The sequence below is a fragment of the Neolamprologus multifasciatus genome, chromosome 7, assembly GCF_963576455.1.
Source record: "Neolamprologus multifasciatus chromosome 7, fNeoMul1.2, whole genome shotgun sequence".
NCBI lineage: Eukaryota > Metazoa > Chordata > Actinopteri > Cichliformes > Cichlidae > Neolamprologus > Neolamprologus multifasciatus.
This window is the reverse complement of record NC_140445.1, coordinates 23890276-23912837: the sequence shown is the minus strand read 5'-3', so window position 1 is coordinate 23912837 and position 22562 is coordinate 23890276. Positions and strand designations below refer to the sequence as shown.

Sequence of the window (22562 nt, the reverse complement as noted above, 5' to 3'; positions counted from 1 at the left end):
GAAGTCACGGTATGACAGGTACACACTGATAACTTTATGATTCATAAAATTTGCACTACAGTCAAATCTAACAAATTTAATTATCTGTCCAGGTACTCTGACTTCCCCCACAGTCCAAAAACATGCATGTGTCAGGTTAACTGGTAACAGTTGGCCATAGGTGTGAATGTGAGCGTGAATGGTTTCTGTCTAAGCTCTGCATTAGACGGGTGACCTGTCTGAGGTCTTTTGACACCCCCGCCCCTCATCCTGAATAAAGTGAAAACATCCAAAAAAGAGAAAATATCTATTGAGCAACAGCTTCTGAAATACCAGACTTGCTGATGCCAGGTGTCAGAGGAGAATGGCTAGACTGCTTCATGTTGATAGGAACGCAAAAGTAACTCAAATAACCGTTTGACATGTCAAACCTTGAAGCAGATGGGCTAAAGCAGCCACGCGAGGCGCCACTCCTATCAGCTAAGAATAGGAAACTGCGGCTAAAGCTCGCATGGGCTCAGAAGATTGGAAAAATGCTGCCTGGTCTGACAAGTCTCGATTTCTGCTGTGACATTCAGATGGTAGGGTCAGAATTTTGCATAAACAAAACTCAAATCATCTCTAGCTGGTTTCATGAATATACAGTTCACTGTATTCAAAGAACTCCCATGGCCACAACAATCTCATCTCACATCATGTACATGCAGGCGATGAATGGGCTACAAATGTGTCAATATGGACCAAAATCTCTCACGAATGTTTCCAGCACCTTGTTGATTCTGTGCCATAAAGAACTGAGGCAGTTCTGAATGCAAAAAAAAGGTCCAACCTGCTATTAGCAAATTGTTCCTAATGAAGTGGCCGGTGGGTTCCTATTACATATTTTATTCTCTTTTTGTTTGGAACAAAACCCAATTCTTTTTCTTCCTTTCATTTCATAGCTCTTCTTAGTTAAATTATGCATTTACTATTCAGAGCATAAATTCGCTTAACAGGCAACACTGTTACTATCAGTGGCAAAGGCCAGTGTTTGTGTGTTTATGTGGAATATTCACACTTTTAGTCCTCAGCCTTCTTATTCAACTAAAAATCGAACACCCGCTGCTTTTGTAGTTCACTAATCAAAATGTACCTGTGATGAAACAGTAAGTAGCATACGAGCGATTATTTTGCAATATAGATTTTTATTGGATGTCGGTTTAAATTACACCTCCCCGCTGGAGTCTCTCCTTTCCTCACTTCTCGTAACCCTGAGCGGTACTGCGGCATAGAGGGTGTGGGAGCAGCTGAGTAGACATTCCTGCGGGAGACACACCATTCTCCCCTCAGCAAGCAAACACTTCCAGCCTCGCAGGCCCACAGAAAGATACACATATGACAACCATTACCTTAAGTGGCTACTTGTCAGGCAAAATTACACCAGCACTGCGCACTTCAGAAATTATTACTTTTCTTGCTTAGTAAATCATTAGCTACTGGTGCAATCTGATATCAGGAGGCCTACTCTGAGTTTTAATCCCGAGGAAAGTCACATGCAATGCTGCTTTGGTTTTACCTGCTCCAAAAGTCCACAAACAGACAAGAAAATCAATTTGCTTTCTCTGTGTATGATTCCCCTCCGCCAGTCCTGAAAGCCATTTCTTCTGATTTGATTAATTTATTTAATTTGCTTCTGTGAAAATACTTTTATTACCCCTCGGTGGCAAGCAATAACTGCACCCCAAAAATAGAGGCCAATTAAAACGGTTCTGTGGAGGTCACATGAAGAGAAGGACACACAAAAAATGCCCACGTTCTCTCTTCCTCTGACAGGCTCTCACAGTAATTTCAGCCAAACTTCCAGCAAGACTGAAAGCTCCTTCTTCAACACGGCAGCCTCTTAACTCATCTGCGCTAGATGTGACTCACCGTCTGATTAAACTGTATATGTTTAGATGATGGGAGAGGAGAGGAAAACAACCCCAGTTTCCATTAGCCTAACGGGATAGAGTCTGGCTCTGACAAGAAGCCTGCCTGGAGAGAAAGCCCAGTAGAGGAGCTAATCCATTCAGCAGAAGCTAATGGGAGGGGAAGAGGGGTCCATTGTGATTTGAGGGATAGGTTAGTGCTGGCAGGCTGCTCATCACGGGTGATTATAGGAGGTGGAGCAGCGGGAGTGGACTCAGTGGGAGACTGAGAGGCGTGATTCGGATTCACCAGGCTAGTATAATAGAAGCAGTAATAAGAAGAGATACTGGTGTTGGAAATGAAGGGGAATGCACTAAATTCAGAGACAAACTGTGCAGAATATGGAGCAAATACAGAGCTAGTAATACAAAGAAGTGGAGATGATCGAATAAAAATAGGGAGAGACAGCTCCATCACTGCTAAGTTGCTTTTAATTGAGCGGTTCAGGTGAAATCCTGGATATTGACTTTGCGAGGTGCTTTCTGAGCCACTGTATAGCAAAGATGAAATCATTCTGACAGTTCCCCACCAAACATCAACAGCTCAAGTCATATCCTTATCCAGTGTTGACAATATATTTGACATAAACTACAATACACTCTCCAAGTGTGTATTGCAGGTTTTTTTCCCCCCAGTTTGCCACAAGTCTAAAGAGAAACAGTGAAGATGGGAAAGATGCGTCAGTCATGGTGCCTTGAAACTACTTGACAGGAGGTGGAAGTGCAATGATCTAGCCGATACTATAATAGGATTTCCTTCAGGTGGAATTTTGACAAAAACGTGTAAGTAGTTGTGTCACGTTATAGCTGTGTTGCAAAAATGTTGCCTTGATGTCACAGTCAGACTTAAGCAGCTCTTGCTTTCTGCATCATGTCTTCTGGGGTTTCATTACCCTTTTTTCTGATTTTCTTTGCCACATCCTTTGGGGAACACTGTTAAAAAATGAGCCCAAACTTTAGATCCAGTACAGAATGTTTCTCATTATTTAGAAACAATTGTGTGGTGTTTTTTCAGCAGGACGACAAACCGAGAACAAAGGAGGACCATACACAAATGAAGTCATAAACATGCACCACAGCTCTCCTAGTGCACAGACGCCACTTCAGCTCTTTTTCTCCCCCTCTGTGCTTCTTCTTCAGGTCTGTGCTGCCCGCAAGGAAACCACTGTACTGGCTTTTTACCAACTCAAGTTCAAAGCGACGCTTGAATCTCATGTTAGCAAAACCTCCTTTTCACTGCTACTATCTCCAGAATCTGTGAAGATACACAAGTCCGTCGCTGAGATGCGTTTTCTTGGCAACCGAAAGGTTTTGTTTGGAGAGAAATACAAAGATGAGAGAGACGATAAGTGAATAATGGCCTGAAGAGAGGGATGAAAGGAGGGGGAGTATACTCACAGGCGATGCGGACATGAGCTTTGCGGCTCTTGGTGGTCCCAGCGGAGCTCCAGGCCACACACTGACACCAGAAGTCCTCTGGCCCAAACAATTCCTCCACTTGCTGCCGAGTGATCTCTATGCTGGCCTCCCTCACGACCAAACCTGGGAAAAAGAGCATAAAGGATTTTTTTTTTTAAATCATGGAGACGTGAAACAGTAAACAGAACAAAAAACAAAGAATTGACCGTGCAGGAAAATGACATTAATTTGAACACCAGAAAATATAAGCAAATGGACAGCTGAAATGGTTAAAATAATGTGACATCATACACACCAAACTCAAACAATACATATTTGTGTCAGTCTGTCCTGATTCTAGAGCCAGAGCACTGAGCTGCTTGGGTCTGGGCCTTGTGGGGGAGGATTCTCAGCGTCATGGCTAACACAATCCTGTTTGCTAACTCCTCTGATTACTGCTCATTTGGGTGCCAGGGCCCAAACAAACAAATCATCCCCAAAACAAATGCCTCTACCCACAGCTGCCCCTCTAGAGCAGATTATGCTGCTACCATAGCGTGTGCACATCTCTGCATGTCTGTAAATTCCTATTTGTTGGAGCATTTGAGTTATGTACATGCAACCTAGGAACAGTCTATGCGTGTATTATGCTTATTAGTTATTATAGTGCTTATTTCATTTCTCAATCCATAATATTTTTTCTGACAGGATGGAACATTTAAGAGGACAATGATGCATTCAAAAAGGCTAGGTTGAGAAAAAAAAATGCATTTGCAACAGACTGCGTTTTGCAGACATCATGAGAATCTCAACAAGTATCCGAACTAAAACGAGAGCACGCTTGTAACTAATAGAAGTAAAGTATTCCATATGTATGGAGATGGTCCCTATAACTGCATTTGGATGCTGCTGGGCACTGGAACATCTCGCATTTTGCATGGATCCACATTCAGCAGTCCTGCAACATTTGTGCAGATTTTTTAAAAAGAACTTTCACGCTGTGAATATCCCATGCCACCTCATCCCAACAGTGCTGCCCCATTAGGCTTAGATATGGGGTTTGTGTATCCTACTGGAAAGAAATTAAGCTGATGTCATTTTCCTGGAACTCTCATGCTCATGTACCTGGTCAGCAATGATGTGAAAGTGGGACTATCAAATCGCTGCCAGTTGTTCTTGAATCGCCTTTTTGTATGCATTCCCCGCACCATTACACCATCAGCAGCTGCCTGTGCCATCAACACCATGTTGTTTGTATACCAAATTCAGGCCCTGACATCAGTTCCAAAACACTGGCCGTCATTTGTTCCCCCCCCCCCCCCCCCCCCCCCCAGTCATTAGTCATCGAGTTTTAGTGCCTTGCCCTGTAGAAAGGTTTGTTGTTAGCTGAGACGATGACTAACTGTTGAATTGGAAACAAATCTATTTTAACTCAGCACTTAAAGAGTGGTGCAAACCTTTTTTCTATTTTTTTCTGCAAAAATGTTCAAATCTTTGGGTCATTTTAATCCTATTGTTGAACATTAGGTTGTCTGCAACAACCCCCTATCATTGTCTGTTAATTCAAAAAGAATAGTGTGGCTGGTGTCTCTTGACAGGGCACAAATTAAAAGGGCTGTACAGAGTGCATGCTAATTTAAACAGTGGGCTGTGGTGGAATTAATGATTAATGCCTGTGTTGACAAAAGACTACAACTGTTACTCTGTAAGGGAGGTTTTTTCTTCTTCAAAGTTAGAGATACTGTATTAAATGAATAAATTACCTACTTGCAACTTTAAGGGTAGGTATTGATAGGTACCAGTTTTGAATTTTGCACTTTTTGTGCTGTCATAGCTGTCAAAATTATTTTACATCTTGGGTCGGACCAGTGAAGCTGCCCTTTCTTTCAATGTAAAGAAGTTTAACAACATCCCTAAGGTATCTTATTATAAGATAAAGAAGAGCAATTTCAACAGTACGTCTCAGGTTTCATACAAGATGAAGAAATGCGTATAAGTAAATGAAAAATCTGTCAGCACGACTCTTTGGACTTAAATTGTGAGAATTAATGTACAAAATTACTGAATATTTTCTGGTATCTCATTGCTCAGAGTGTTTTGTAATAATAAAACAGACCTTTTTTTTTAACTTTTAAAGCAAAGACCCATATAAAAAAATAAATAAGTATTTCTATAGCAGATGGTGAAAAAAATGTTCCTGTCATGTCACTGTTTATCTCTATTACTTTGGTGTAGTGCGAATGGCCAGTGGGGGAGGTCTTATGAAAACACGGTTAAAAGTAAAAAATGTATGCCCTCCTTCACTTTTTCCACAGCCTGACTGGGCCGATTCTGGCCCATGGGCATTATGTTGGACACCCCTGCTCTAGATAATCAAGTTTGGAAATTTCCACAAAAAAAATAAAAATTAAATCACAAAGCAACAAAGCTTACAGTGTTTGGGCTAAGCCAATAAAGCAGAAAATATCATTATGTAGGTCTTACTGTATGTGTGCCTTATAGCAACCGCTGACAGTAGTACTGACTATTCTGTCAAACCATCATTGCTTTGTATTAGATGCAACTGTGTTGTGTTGACAGATCTCCAAAAATAGCTCTGTGACATCTAAATCCAACATCAGCCAGAGCTCTAAACTGTATATCTGAGTGTACCTAACTTAGCCATTATGCTAAAAAATATCTTTTTAACTAAGCTTACCTAAGAGACACCATGTGCTGTCAATGTGGCATCGCTATTATGTACAGTCTCAAAACTGTGTCATAGATCATTGACTCATCTGTGCCGCAATGTGCATTTAATCAGTGATCTAATCTCTGACTGACATCCAGCTCTTTGCAGCGTGAATCACTGCCAACTGATTCAGATGATAAGCTAATTTGCAACAATTTGTAAACTTAGTTTGTGATGTGAAAACCGGAGAAGAAAAGAAAGAAGTAATCTGAATCAAGGCTCCTGGCTCAAATCAAACGTTGTGCCGAAACAACTCGTCTCAGTGTTACTTTAGTTTTACATATGTGCAGTCATCTCTGCCACTCATGTTAATGTAACAGCAGACTTTCTATCACTAATTATTATGTGAGAGATTATTGCCTGATAACTGCCTGAGACAGCATCTCAGGAGTGAATACTAATCCTGCTCTGCTGGTATGCCCATTAAAACCATTATCTCTGTGTAAATCCTGAACCTTTTTCCTTAGATTATTAGAGCACAGCTCTGATTGGTTTATATGGTAGCTGTGTGACATTCTGGTTAAATGGAAAATGCAAAGAAATTGGATGGTTAAAAAACGAACATGCCAATTTATTTCAGGTTCAGTGAATTCACACAGCCTCCTTGTTCTGGCACAGAGCAAGCATAGTGACATCCCACACACTAGCTTACCTCTCATGTAAAATTTACACAGTGTGCCAGCAGGCAGGGGTACAGCCACGTCTGTTGTGTCACCGTTTGCTTCGGCGTGTATGGCTTTCAACACATATGTGCGAGTGCCAAAGAGTGCGCCTCTGGTCGTCGCTACTTGATGCCAGTATGCTCGCCTGAGAGGATGTTTTGTTAGTTTGAGAATGTGATGATGGATGTGCTTTTGTGGGAGCATCACATCCAGTCTAGCAGAGGGAAAATCAATAGTGGAAACAGTAAGTAGATTCTCATAATTCTCAGAAGGTCTAAAACGTGCGCAAGAATCAGTCATTTGTTTTTTTTCTGTCAGCGCTGCAGACATAAAGGGCTCTACAGTGATCAATTATCCGCCTGATGTTGTTAGCATACTCTATACCATTAGAGAATCGAAAATGATGACGATGCCTGCAGTGGTTATCAGTCTCCTTTAAGAGTCATTCATGACTTCACGGGGATTACTAAACCTGGATTAAACTCTTCCTTTCCTGTGTTGCACTTCAAACACATCTGAAGAATCACCCTGATGGAAAAATCAGAGCTCTGAAACGAGCCCGCTGACCTCATCCAGTGACTTCATATGTGCTCAGCTAGAATTTCTAAGTGTGCTTTATATCAATACAATGATAACAAAATAAAACCGGCCATTCAATTTACAATCAAGGTGTGTAAACTGTGTCAGGGCCAGTGAGGCAGGGCTACTATCTTCCTAAGCCATTAATAACTGGCTAAATTAGGGGCTTCATTTTGAGAGGATTCATTATTTATGTGGTTTTTAACATGAGCTAGCCTAGCAGCCTATTGTTAGCACCAGGAAACATTATTGATCAAACCAGTCAAGCAAAATGGTATTCGTCACTGAAGGAGAGATGGAGGAGGTGGGAGGCATAAGTGCCCTGATATTCCTGTGAGATAAAGAGTGCATCTGTTAGATCTTTTAACGTATATCTCAGAGAAAGTGACAAGCTGTCTCCGGTGTACGTTGCACTACCTGCACCTACTTATAATTAATTTGCTACTCATTTGCACAGATCAATGCATTCTCCACTCACAGAGACTATGAAGTGTCTTTAAAAATGCTACAATGTTTTGGGCCACGTTAAGCACCTACAAAATCGTCAAAAAGGTTTTGCATTCAATACCCAGTTATTTTGCTCGGGTGTTGTATCTGTCCAGGCTTACTTGCATGTCCTTTCTAGTTCTTTTTACACCCAACAAACAAAATTAAGTCCTATAGAAGCACTAAAGGTGCACTTACTTTGTCACAGGACTGCACATAATGTTCTGTTCTGTAAAAATGTTCTTTTCACATGATTGTAGATGCGCACATGAGCCAATTTCCTTTGACCTCATATTCAGGGTGGGTAGATTACAATCTAGTATTGCATTTATTCAACCATTTCCTAGTTGACATCCCTCGTTTGATCATTTTACACAATACCACAGGAACGTTTTAACATAATCAGCAGAACATCACTCAGATATATTTATTGAAGCCATAATGTGCAATGATATTTTAGTAATGTGAGCTGGGTAGCTAATGCCTTGTTCTTACCTTTAAAATTATGAATGTTTTCTCAGTGGCTTTGGTTCTAGATGACCTGCCTTTGTTTGTGAAACGCCTGCACATAAAGTGAAGCCCACAGTGATAAAAACATTTCAGACAGTACTTTTTAATTCGCTTCTTCTAATGCACCTTTATCTACCAGATGGTCAGGAGAGTCTGTCGTCACATACGGCAGACAACTGAATAACCAATCACAGCAAAGCAGCCCTCCTGCTGATCCAATCTAGCACCAACCAATTTGAAATGGTTCATGGCCACATGTCAGAATGACGCTTCCTTCTGGCAATTGTGTAAATATAAGTTCCCTTTTTCTTTTGGACTATTTTTCCTTTGCACAGGCAAATGCACATGCTGTTTTACTTTTATAACTGGCTGCTGATCAAAAGAAACTCTTCAAATGGCCCCTTTATTCTGCATGTAATCACCGGCTCCTTGCAAAAAGATCATGTACAATCATGCCACTTGTTGAGGTGTTTTTTATGTAGTGTATGTTTTTTAATGCTCATGTGCTACTTGTGGCTTACAGCACCTTTAGACGTTACATAAACCTGAAGCCACTTCAGCACCAATGATGTAAGGCAGCAGGTAAGTTGGTTCATGCTGTGGTTAACATTGTACAGTGAATCAAGTCCTGTATTGCTGATTGCATTCCAGCTACTGATGACGCACACATTGTGCTTTTAGCCAGTAGGATTTCATGACGCAAACATCTTAAATTTTAAAATTAATGTCATTTGCGTCATTCAGTGCCTTTAAAAAGTATTCACAACATTTACGTTTATGTTTTACTGCCTCACAGGATTGAGTCAAAGCTGATTTGTAGCCTTTTTAACAGAAAAAAGTCCTTTTTGTAAGTAAAAAAGAGAGAGAGAAAGAGAGATGTGTTTTTGAGGAAAGCTTTTAGTTGTCAGAATTACAACTGTGTAATTCTCTTTCCATTTCTTAGAGGCTGATGTTCCTGTACTGTGCATGTTCAGTGACAGGAAAATTGTATCTTTTCCCTGACATGTGCTCATCAATCACATTTTTCCAAAGTTTTTTTTCTGGGATGTCCCTGTGTTTTTATTGTATGGTTTATGCTACAATACTGATCGAAGAAGGTGAAATCTTTTAAATAGAACCTAGTGTTATCTTTTTAACTATGTGCCCTTTAAAACTTTTGCACTATGTCTCTTCCCTTTGTTTGTGTATATGTATACAGTGTTCCCCTGTATGTACAGCACTGTGCAAAAGTGCAAGGATAAAGAGTAAATTTTAAAAGTGTTAACAATTCATTTAAACTTTGGTGAGAAGTAGGAAAAAAAAGTCATGTGATATAATTTCAGACTTGTGTTTTGTGTTGATTACGGATACAGAGACACAATCATGGGCCAGAACTAGACAGATTTAAAGCTGCAGCAGCAGCACATTAGCACATTGTCTTCTTTCTTGTGAAGAAAGAAAAACAAATCAAGTGAGGCATCTAACAATGAATTTAATTGATTGTATTTAAAAGAAAAGTTGAATGGAATCCAGGAACACCTGTAATTTCTATCCTTTGTCTCATAAACATTTTTAATCTCGCAATCTCTTATTTTATGATCAGAACACCTTAACAGAGGTAAGACGAGAGAAAAAGAGAAAATGGGCTCAAGATTTACTCGTACAGAGGAAGAGATCAGATTTCTTTGGGCTACACTGTCAGTGTTATTGACCATGCTGGCCAGTTTCTATTGGTGTTTCTTTTTTGCCAATCTGGGGAAATCAGAGCGCAGTGGAGTGGGATGAGAAGGGCTACACACATCCACTGAGCTCTTGTGGTGTTGTGTGTGTTTGTGCTGGGTGCAAGAGCATAAATGAATGAATATCTTTGCAGTAAATAGCCTGTGGATATGGCTATGTAGAGTGGGTGCGTGTATGATGTGTGGGTTGTTTTCCATGTTGATGCTTTTAGCTAAAAACCTTCTGACATAAAGGCTAAGAGCCACTGATACCTCACCCTCTTCTTTGTCATAATCATAACTACGAAACACAAGCTCAGATCGGTGTATTCAACCTAAAGTACACTAGGTCACAAAATAAAAGTATTTCAGGTTGGAAAGCGTGTTGTTTTTCTTGTTTTTTTCCCCAATAACTCCTTTCATGTTTGTGCTCACTGCAAGAATCCTTTTGTCTGTGTATCTGCTTTTGTATCTTGTACCACTGCTGTAACGCTTCTTTTGTATATGCTCTGGCTTCAGAGGTATTTTTTATTAAATGCCAAAGTTAAAACACGCTTTCCGATGTTCAAAGTGTATGCACATGTGTGTGAATTCACGTTTAAGTAAAGGAGAAACTATCTGTGTGTGTGTGTGTGTGTGTGTGTGTGTGTGTGTGTGTGTGTGTGTGTGTGTGTGTGTGTGTGTGTGTGTGTGTGTGTGTGTGTCAAAACAGTGGAATGAAAAGGGTAAATGCGATGTGATTGGTACCTGTGGGTGACAGAACGAACTCAATTTCCAATACAGCAGCTGAATGCAGCCAATCAGTGCTGGGCTGTTGTGTGTAATGGCTCTGGTGCCTTTGGGGACTGAATTCTTAAAAACAACCGTACCGGAGCTTCACTACCATCACTTCCTCTTGATGCTCAACAAAACAGGTACGTAAACAGACATATCCCAAAAAGTTGATTCTGTTCATCTATGCGCAGCGTTTTCAGTGGAAGAAACGTTTCATCACTCACCCAAATGAACTCTTCAGTCTCAGCTGCATAATGACGGAAACTGGAACCACTGACTAACAACGAGGCACAAGCTCAGTTTAAAATGTAAATTGACAAGAACACTGATCCACAGTCATGAGTACTATTCACAGAAAATTGGGAAATGACTGCAATCACAGCACTGAAAGATGTACCCTTTTCTTAGTTCAGAGATGGCCGTTCTCTTTTCACATACGCGGCTTCCTTGACTTTCCTGCTCAAACCACCTTTTCTCCCCCGACAAGGATGTGACAACATCATTGCTAAAGGAGTGACATCTGGTCTGTAGGGGTTCAGGCCCAACAAGGCAGCTCTTCAGTGTTGTGCCAAAAGTTGCTTGGTATCCCCATATTACGGCAATCTTCTCAGCACTTAATCGCGTACACTGTTTTGCTCTTGTGCCAGAGGGCAGAACAATTTTTGGTGTACTGTAGGGTGTTTTCAGGTTTGAAAGCCAGAAAAACATTGTGTTTTTGAGGAAAAAATGCATCTCAGCTGTTGCTCAAACTCCTGACACATAAAGGATCACTAATGGTGATCTCCAGTGGTGATCGTTTAAGCAGCAGTTATCCCAATTGAAAAGGGAACAACCATCTTGAACTGACGAGGGGGCGTACGAATACATCTTTCCCCATGTTACAGTGCTGTGCAGCCATTCCCCAACTCTCTGTGAACGATCAGTGGCCAAAACAATTTGCATATTAACAATCATGAAACTGAGCATGTGGCTCTTTGTTAGGCAATGGCGCTCGCTTCGGTCATTATTGCATCTGTGTTGTTTATGAAGTTGAGGAAACCTGCAGAAACTGAAGAGGTCACTTGAATGAGCGGCAAACTCTTTCTCCACTCCACAAACACCGTTTGAAAAACTTTCTGGAATTTCCTTATCTGGATTATTGAGCAGGCACCGAAACAAAATATACACGCTCAAATGCATAAACGCATGATTGTGATGGAAATGATGGTGCCAAATGAAAGATACCTCACCTACAGTCTGAGTGGCAAGGTCAGCAGTTAAATATGCTGGACAATAAGATTTATAAGCAGAGATTCACATTGTGTGTATGTTTGTAAAGACACTTTTGCCAGAACTCATACTCATACACTTGCTTTTGGGAAAATATGAAAACATTATATTGTAATTCAAGGTTATGGTTTCAACTTTTTATCAGAACAACAACCTTCTGCGAACCTTAACCAAGTGCTTTGATTTTCTTAAACGATAATATAAAACCAAATCATGTTATAGCTGTCATAACATTGCATTTCTGTGAAGAAAACAATTTTTATTAATGGTCTGTGCAGCAAGATGTCTTCTAAAACAGAGTTGCTAGTCAGCACGTAGCCGATCTTTCTACTGACCAGAGTTTTCGTCAACCCTCTCCTCCACAGTGTGCTCCTTCTGGTGAACCCACTCGCTGTTGCACTTGAAGTAGATTTGGGTGGCAGGTGTGGCCTTGCAGTACAGGTTAACAGGCTTGTTCTTGACTATGTAGGCCTCCTCTGGTTCCATTAAAAACACGGGCAGCGGCTCTGGGGGATCTGAGGGGAACGTTTCTGGCAGCTCACCAAGACCAATGAAGTCATCCTCAACTGTGAAGAGAGAAACAAAGGAAGAATGGTTAGAAGGAAAGAGAGGACGAAGTGGAGAACAGAAGCCAAAATCCCAAGACAGAAAGTGGGAGGACGGGATGGAAGAGCGGAAAGCAGACAAGAGACAGTGGGACAGTATTATAACCACAGCCTTTGCATGGGATTATCCATGTGCACAGCACACAGTGAAATCCCTATCATTTGATATTTTGGAATGTTTACACAAGTGTATTTTAGAGCGCAGGAAATTCTGTGATTCCTCTCCGGCAATAAGACTGCCTCCTCGGTCTAACCACAATCAGCTACTGCTGAGAAGCGAGCACGGCAGAGCCAATAATGAGAAGCAGAGTTCAGAGGTCGACTCCGAGGAACTGAAATTATAAGCTGATCTATCCGTGTCTCCCATTTTCTCTCTCGCGCGCACGCTCTTTGCTTTTGTCACTTTCTCGCACACGGGCATGCGAGCACGCACACATGCTCCACATCTAATGACCTCAGGCTTCTGGCCCATTTTATGCCATTCCTCGGATACTTCTGCAGTAGACAGATATGCTTCCCTGTAATTACAAGTCCCTTTCATCTCCCTGTCTTAAATCACATACACACAACTGCATGTGCATGCACACACAAACATGGAGGGAAGAAAAAAAAAAAGTGGCACAAATATATGGGTGTACACTCCCACCAAATGAGCCCGGCTAACTTTGTAACTCTTTGAAGAAGGAAGGATGAAGCCTATTGGCCATCCCATTTGTCACCTCCAGATCTGTTCTATTATTACCATCGAACCGGTAGACATTAATTATTCACAAGCGCGAAAGAAAGAAGGCAAAGTAATAGAGACAGAGCTACAGTGGGAAACATAAGGTGAGAGACGGAGGAACACTGGGAGACAACTCAGACAGACAGACATGGATTGAGTCATTGAAAGAGAGTTGCAGCAGACAGACAGTAACATAGCACAGGAGGACAGAAACAGGAAGGCAGACTGTTCAGATAACAAAATACTTTATCAGCCCATCAGTAATTCTTCCATGTCCTTCTATCTACCTATTTCTCTGTCCTGTGTGGACATGCTGGAGCCTTGTTGTCTGACAGAGGTTGCCTCTTGGATGCTTTGAGAGCACTAAATAATGTCTTGGCTGAGCAGATATCTCCCCATGATGTCTCCCTAATGTTATCTCTCCCTCCATACCTGCCACAGATTGAAGTTGATTGCTAGGAAATGAAAGGGCAGGAGGAGTCAACCAGAAAATGGCCAAAGCCACCTTCAGCAAGGCGGAGGAGGGGTCTCTCTCTGTCCTGTTATGATGCAGGTGAGGTCTTATGAGAACCTGTCCATTTACCATTTGCACATCCTGTTTTGTAGGTGTGTGATTGCATTTCATCAAAAAAGAGTAAGCTTGGATGTATTTTTATGGACTTGTAAGCTGCTGCTAGTTGAATATAAGCTATAAGTGACCTTTGACCTTTGGGGTTTGTGTTTGTGTACGTGCAATAAAGAGCCACAACAAGACCATTAGTTGTTTTGATTAACTTCCATCATTCGCTGTCAATTCAAGAAATAAGCTAAACATTGTGTGGCCTTTCCTCCCATGCATCTTTATGTACTGTAGGTGATGACTCTATAATGTACAAGTCTATTTAAGCAGACCTTGGCTTACACTGTTCTTTTCTGCTCTATCGTCCTCAGTCCACCCACATCCTCAGCCAGGGGACCCTGACCCAGAAACAGGCAAAGAGAGCCAAGGAAACTCATTAAAGACTGTGTTAGCCTTCTTTCACCCTCCATTCCTATTATCTCTCCATCTCTCCCTCTCGCTTCTGGCTCCGTCGCTCTGTCGAACTCTGAGGCAGGGAGATCTGAAACAGCCATGAAAGCGTGGCTCCCTTACACATAAAGAGACGCGTGTCTCATCTCCTCGCACACATACACCCGGCACAAGCGTTAATGTGCGCGGAGGCACGCACAAACTCGCTTACAGACATTGGACTTCATCAGCTTCCTCAGTGCAAGAAATAATAAATTCAAGTGAATGGAACTAGCCCTGCAGTGAAAAATCAGCCCAGAAATGGGGAAAAAACGAAACATGACAAAATGAAAGACCCTGACTCTTACCAATCATTCTGCTCCCCCTCAACACCCTGCATTAGTAGTTTTATGTTTGTGGTGTACGTTTCCCGTATAAGAAACATATACTCACATTCACTTCCCTGGACAGATTTGTTATTTTCGTTCTTTGAAATGTGACTGGAAAGCTTCTTCCTTGTCACCTACAGCCAGTGAAAGCTGGAAAGTAATGTGAGGCACCGTGCTGTAAGGCACAAGTGGCTGGAAACTAGCATAGACCGAATGTACAGGTCTACAATGAGCAAGCAGGGAAATTAAGAGGACCCATCCAGCGTCGGCCGAGTGCATAAACAAACTATGCACCTCAACAGAGTCAGTTCACAAAAAGTAGAAAATAAACAGACTGAACTGCAGGAACATTAATCAGGAACACTTGCTTTCTCTGATGTGCAAGGTTTGTTAAAAGGCAACATACAAGGGTATATTTAAGCAACAACCTGTGTTGGGAGCAATCTGAAATTATATATAAGTGATAACATTCTTCCTTTCATATAAATGTGGGAGGATTTAGTTGGGTTGGGATTAGTGTGACTTGACAGTGTGGACTGATGCTAATTTGTTTTCATGCTTGCATAGTGGTGTGATGATTAGCACTGGCCACCTTGCAGCAAGAAGATCCTGGGTTTAAATCCAGTCTGGGGCCTTTCTATGTGGGCTTCTTCCCCAATTCCAAAGACATTCATTGGTTATTTTAAACTGGCTGTGTGTCTTTCTGTGTTAGTCCAGAAAGTGACCTGTCCAGGATGCATCTGCTTATGACAGCTGGGATGGGCATCCACCCGCTGTAACCCTGAATTGAAGAAGTGCAAGAAAATGGATAGATGGATTGTACTTGGAAGTTAGCCAGTTAATAAGCCAGGTTTATTAACACCTCTAACCTGTTCATAGACACGATATGCTTGTGTGTTGATGTAAATTGTCCGTAATCTCTTTAAATGCACTTTTTGAATCACGACTGTTTCATGATATAGCCAATTACTGATCCCTGTGTATCGCATTTTGTAAATCACTGCTTAACATCTCAGTACGTTCCACCTTTGCTCCCTCACCGAAACAATGCAGAGGGCAACAAAAGCTCAGACTTTTTCTTTTTCAGTTGGTGATAAAATAGTTTAGATGTTTAGGCACTGGCATATTAAAAATAATGAGTGCTCGTGACAATGCACAGTTATGTTGTGTAATGGCATATTGCAATGCTTCTAAAGACCAAACATGCATTATGAAATACATTTTTAGTGTCACTGTCCTTTTAACAGGAACATTAATATGGCATGCCTTCAGTGTTTGATATGCAATATGCACTTTTCCAAGCATCTGCAATTCTGTAACTTGACTTTAATCAGAAAAAATCTAAATTGCTTTCATATTGAGTGTTTAAAATTTAATGAAATATGTCCTTGCAGCACTTTTATTCAAATTGTATTTTGCTCTGTAATTGGGGTAAGTTTTCCTAATGCATACTGTAACTCTTATTAGTGAATATTTTAAGACTCAAATTGAATATTACTTGAATTTTAGATCAAATTCACAACACAAGAACAAAAAGAATTTTGAAGGCAAATGAGCTGCTAAAGAAAAAGAAAACCCTTAAAAATAAGTTTACTGGATGAATGGATACTGCCATTTTGCATCGTCAATGAATTTATTAGGTAGAAGGCACGCTGGTCTGGAAAATGGAAAGACAGATCAGAATTAATCGAATTAATCCGCGATTAGTGAGTGGGAGTGAAGCAAGATAAGAGAAGGTCTTGGCAGTGACTCTCTATTTTGGCTTGAGTTCACTCCAGTAACTGTGGGAGTGCAGCAATATTAAGGGATGCTTACATTTTGGACATGAACAAATCATGAACAATAGTCAAAACAGGCTCATAGCACTGGCACAACAACATATATTAAGACAGAGTCCGAGATAAGAGGTACACTAAAAAAAGAAGTGTTGCATAAATGAATCACAGTTGCATAGAAAAGTGGGAAACCCACATCAGAGAAGAAAGAAAGAAATTCATAATAAATATGAGATCATATTTCGCAACTTCAATGTGGTCAACACTGAGATTTTGCAAACATGTGAGCACTAACCACGTGAAGTTGACCATTCTGGACGTGTGATAATCACAATAACAATGTAGGATCAAGTGAATGCCTCAGTTACACAAGCCTAGAAAGCAGTTTACGACTATCGGGCAACCTCTGGAAAAAATGTGTATTCTTAGAACCTTATTAGGTCCAGTATGACAAATGGTTCTAATGTAATACAAGCACAACGTAACAGGAGAAACCTCTATGCAGTAAGTGCTAAACAGATTGCAAAACCAGCAAAACCAAGAGTGACCAGTTTAATTAGCCAGTGTTTACTTTGCTGGTTATTATTTTGGCGAGTTGATACTGATATTGCCAATATTTTCTTTAACATTTTTTGGCTTAAAATCATGTTACTGCATCTTAGATATGGAATAAAGTAATAATAGATAATTTATAGGAGTATTTATAAGTGGAAACTGGTTGATCAAAAGTCGTCCGAACAACGCAGTTCAAATCAACAACAAAAAACGACCATAGCATATCTGGGGTATTCTGGACTTCAGTTGCTCATCCATTGCCCCTTTGACACACACGCACACAGACACACACACTGAAGGCACGTCATGGATTGACAGTTACATTGCAATGCAGCTATCAAACGTTGATGGATGCACTGGAAATGAGTTGGGGTCCAATATCTTGGGCAAGGGCAGTTAGCCATGGATCGAACCACCGACCTGACAGTGGATGACCTGCTCTCTCTCTCTCTTGAGCCACTGAAGTCACAAAAACTTGTAAAAGCTCTTGTTCTTTTAAATTTTGTGTTTAGGTGCCAGCTGTAGCCAAAGTCAGTTCTTCGCAACAGACACTCTGCATATGTCCAAATCTGGAACCAGGGAGATTTGTGTGGATTTTCTACAGTGAGTAGAAGTAAATGGGATTTCAAAGTAAAACACTGAAACACAATATTACTACAAAATTTTTAGACTAGATGATAGGGCTTCAGTTTTCAAAAGCCATTTCTGAAATGCTGAAAATACACTGTAAGGTGTTGTTTACTGATACAGGTGATACTTTTTGATTAGAAAATAGCCTGCATTATGTACACTATGTTTGCTGCACATACTATAGAATGAACCATTTTCCTGCACTGCATGCCTGGTGTGAATATTTGTAAGACCGTATATCTTATATCATATATTGTATGTGAGTGCTTTTGATAACAGCATTTCAATGCTGGGCTGTGACATCACCGCGCAAGATAAGCCGTCTCCATTTTATCTGTACTCAAGCTGATTTATTGTCCCAAAGAAAGCACTGTATCAGTTGGACAATGTTTCCCTTCCATCAGCGGTGAGTCAAGCATGAAAAAGAATGAACACCAACATAAACCTCCTCTCTGTTCATCCCCGTTTTATTCTGATTTGTCCACTTTGCTCTCCTCTTATTCCTTCTTGCCTTCTTCCTTTCACCTTCTTTTCACTCAGCCCTCTCATCATTCATGTATACATCCCTCATCTGGATATAGAAAAAGACTGGTTGGCTTGATCGCTGGACAAGGGTGGAGTTTTACTTGGCGGTGTTTTGCTACTCCGCTATGGGGAAGGACAAGAGGTGCTTTGCATCTGGGTGGTCAAGCAGAATAATAAACCATCCAGCTGTCAAGTCAAGTGAAGCAGGATAAGTAGACTGTCAATCAGATCTCCCAATAAATGTACTTTAAGCACACCTACCCATTATATTGAGTGAACATAAATCTATGGTAATGACTTTCCCCAGTCAATACTTGTTAGTATTGGATTAAGTAAAGACCCATACATCCCATTGGCTCAAAATCGATATGTATGGCTGTTGGTTTAAAAGCAAAATCCTTTAGAAGCTCCATGAGAAATGGGCAGAATAAGTACAGGCTTCCTTCCACTCTGATGTCTCTTTCCAGCTGAGTGCTTTATATACACTCGTGTGTCTACACACATTGTCTGCAGGGTCCCGTCTCACACTTGGCTGCGGCAGGTATTTATTGATTACTGTTAAGGGCCAGTGACCTCTCCCTCGCCCCGTCCTATCTGAGCCTCTCTGCTGAGGCATGCAAAGCACACTCATATATCATCTCTAGGGAATCCTACCATCACACAACCTAGCAGGGGAGGAGAAATTAAAAAAAAGAAAAAGAAAAACAACAAGAAGACATTCCCTAAAAGTCAGCATTGAGCTCAATCAGCTCACTGCACATAGTCATGTCATTGCAGGCTGAAATCACAGCGACCTGGAGGGAGAGTTCACGTACACCAAATAAACAGAATGAATAATTAAATGTGCTCAGTATAGCAAACCCCAATTCACTGGTTTTATCTTTACCGGCGCATGTGATGTAATTGGAAAAATTAATGCGCAAACTGAGTTCGGCCACTGTGGTGAAGTACAAACGCGCAGCTGAAAAATACTGGAATATTAAAGAATGGGAGAAAAAGAGATGCACATGTAAAGTTTGCACGATAATCAGCTTCCTAAACTTTTCCACAGCTTCCTCTGTGACTTATAAGTGGCCAGATAGGTGGAGAATAAAAAAACAATATTAAAAAATACAAAAAAATAAATCAGCAAAAGCTGATTGTGGTTTTTTTTTTTTTTTTTTTGGGAGGACAGACCTACTTCTGTCTTTGTGACTTTGCACATGCAATCATGTCTTTCTTACTGTCTGCGTTTACATGTTCTCTCTGATCATTATCCCCGACCTTCACTTGGTTCTCTCTGCCTGCACTCTGGCAGGAAGCAGCTGGCGGTTGCCAGGGTCATGCTAGGCCTTGGTCACTGCCTGTCCAGTTGCATGATGGTGCCAGAAAAGACTAGGTCAAAGCATCATAATTATCAAGGTTCACCATTTCATTTTTTAAACACATTTTCACTGCCCCAAAAACTATATTTTGACGTAATAGAAGACTAAATGGAAATTTTTAGATCAACACATTTTTAAATGTTACTGCCTGTGGTTGAAAACACGCTGTGTGCCAGGAAAGCAGTTAATCTGGTCAGACTTTTTAGCTGGTAATAGATATTAAATGATGGATTGAAGACTAGAAATCTGCTCTATGTTTCTCAAACCAAATGTAATTCTATTAATTAATAATTATTCAGTTATGTGATAGGAGACACTAAAGAGGTGAGAAAAAGCACGAGAGATGCCCGAGACCTCGACAAACGAGATAGGTGAGCGATCTTTTTAAACTAAAGAAAGCAGCATTTTATTCAGTGTTCATCCAACGTCCGCCTATGAGATTTTTCCCTTTACAAGTGGGAACATGAACACTGAAAAGTAACTAGGAAAAAACAAGGAAAAAAAAACAAGACAATTAAAATTTATGTGTAAAGACCAATAGTAGGCTTTTCAATTCAGTGAGCAAGTGGTTGAATTGCTTTGATGCATAAACGAGTACGACTATTGGCAATTAAAGCCCATTTAGATGATTTATGTTTCTCCTCTTTATTCTTTTATAATGTTTGAGAATGTGTTTGCATTCACACTTGTTGTCTTACAACCTTAAAGTTGCCATTAACTTAATGCATGACCAACATTTTACATATTTAATTTCATTTTGGGATGTTATTTTAGCTCCCCTATCCTTATGTGTCACATTCTCTGTTTTTCTATTGCTTTTTCTAAATGTTTTTTTCTCCTCAGTCTCCTGCAGTTACAATTACCTTCTCATTGGATACAATATGCTCCCCATCCACCCCCCTTTCCCTCCCGTATGTGCTCATGGATGAAAAGTCATTTCGGTGCTTGATTGGAGAATGATGCTGCTACTTAGAGAGTCAGTCCATCAGCACTGAGGGAGGAGAGCGCAAGGAGACAGAGAAAAGCTCTGGAGGAGAAGTGGCTCCCTGGGGCGTTGTAGCTGTGATGGGTGAGCTGTCAAACGCCCCATTGTCCAAATTACCCAGCAAGCACCATGCCGCCACCCAGGACTAATTTATGGTGCAGCAAGGCACGGCACATACATTGCTTTCTGAGTTTACGGGAGAGAAAAAGAGAGGAAAAAGGTGTAAGGAACAAGTGGGCTGTTCAACCTAACCCATTCCAAAGAGGTACAGCAGGGGTTCAAACACAGACAGTACAACACAAACCCCAATTAACTTCACACAGGATGGGTATTTGCCATCTTTATGCTTCAAGTCCTCAATGACAGGTGTCAATATGAATATGTGTCATGCTCCCGCGCCTTCCTGCCCACCCACAACTCGAGCACTTGCATTCACTGATGCACAAACACTTAAATGATGTTTTAAAGCAGCCATTGCATACATAAGCCCCATTGCTTGGCTTCACTTGCAGACATAACGACTGGTCCTTTTATCGCAAAAATGGCAAGCCTATTCACTTGTCACATGTCACACCCCTGGGTGCCCGAAACCAGACAGGGCCATCACCCTACCCCATACTGACCAGCGGGCCATGGAGTGGAGCTGTGCTTGTCAGAAGGAGACGCGCTGCACTCTCTGACCCCTCACTGTGCCCAACGCCTTGATGCGATGCCTCTACTTGGCTAATTGGCCCATAGCAGTAGGCAGCCTGTTTCTGCCACTATCGAAAGGCCAAAAGGCCAGACATACAAACAAAAGATGACAACAGATGCACAGGATCATCTCATTAAAAAAAACAAAAAAAAAAACTATGATCAGAATAAGCTACATAACTTATCAACAACATAAACTCTGGAGAAATTAATTGTCCATGCAAGAAAGTGTCAGCAAAATAATCTCATTTACATTTGTTTTTGCATTTGACATTTTGGCATTTGTTTTAAACGTACCCATAAAGCGGTTCAGAGGATTTCTCAAATACCTCACATTAGCTTTAGAAGTGGTTTACCAATGTACCCGTGTCTTCAAAAAGACAGAGAGAAAAATCTCACGCCTTTCACCACCAGTGTAGACTGTCTTCACACTGGAGAAGAGCTGCTTATCAAAGAAAATTAACAGTAACAAACTCTTTTTCAGCACTAAATTAGACTCCTGAAAAGACACGAGTACCGACAAGTAGAAGCTGCCAATCTGCTCATGAGCTACACTTCAATATTTGTCCTGTGTATATCAAAACATATACTTTATCTGCTATACATGAATTAATTACTCTTATGGCCTTTTGTTACTTGCATGTAAAGCTCAAGAATTTTCCATTCTTCAAACCCTTTCAACATGTTCATGTTAATGTTTCTGTGTCTCGTCTAGCCTTGCCTTAGTGTAAAGCCATTGATAATTTGGACATATGCATACAAAGAGATTAGAGTGTGATTTCAGCAGATTTTTAAAAGCAGAATGTTTATAATACCATGTCTTTCTGCTTTGAATTACACCGCTCCTCTACTGTGCAGCTATCAGCCGAAGATGACACGTGACACTGCAAATACATTCAAAAGTTCTGAGTGGAGGACTTCTAAATGTAAATCATTTGTATTATATTATATAGACATTAAGACTCAATTTGAATTTTTGTGTATTTTTCTATGGATTCACAAAGCAATAGCGGTACCATTGATACAAGACAGCAAGGTTAGAGAAGACATAACAGCGATGTACAGGTGTAGCGATGAGGATCGTAACTGCATAACTACATAGAATCAAGACAAGGCAACCATCTCATCATTTCTCAGTGATGTGTTCTCATTTTATATGCCTACCTCACACATATATTCTAAAGCACTCGAATGTCCAACCTCACAAAAATCCCTAGCAGCACTTTATCTGAAGGACATTACAGACTGGAAGTGTGTCAGAAAGTGTGAGACACCATCCCCAGAGCATAGTCTATTCT

The 22562-nt window shown here is 40.8% G+C and overlaps 1 protein-coding gene across 4 annotated transcripts in view; it reads right to left on the bottom strand.

Annotated features, from left to right (window-relative positions):
• The window catches only part of unc5cb (unc-5 netrin receptor Cb), a 132094-nt gene that overhangs the window by 51719 nt on the left and 57813 nt on the right, over nt 1–22562 (bottom strand). For all 4 annotated transcript variants that reach the window (XM_085168904.1, XM_085168908.1, XM_085168906.1 and 1 more), the window contains exons 2-3: nt 12367–12597; nt 3324–3467 (exon numbers count right to left, since the gene is read on the bottom strand). In XM_085168904.1, the coding sequence (XP_085025030.1) occupies nt 3324–3467; nt 12367–12597 (375 nt within the window). The remainder of the gene's footprint in view (nt 1–3323; nt 3468–12366; nt 12598–22562) is intronic.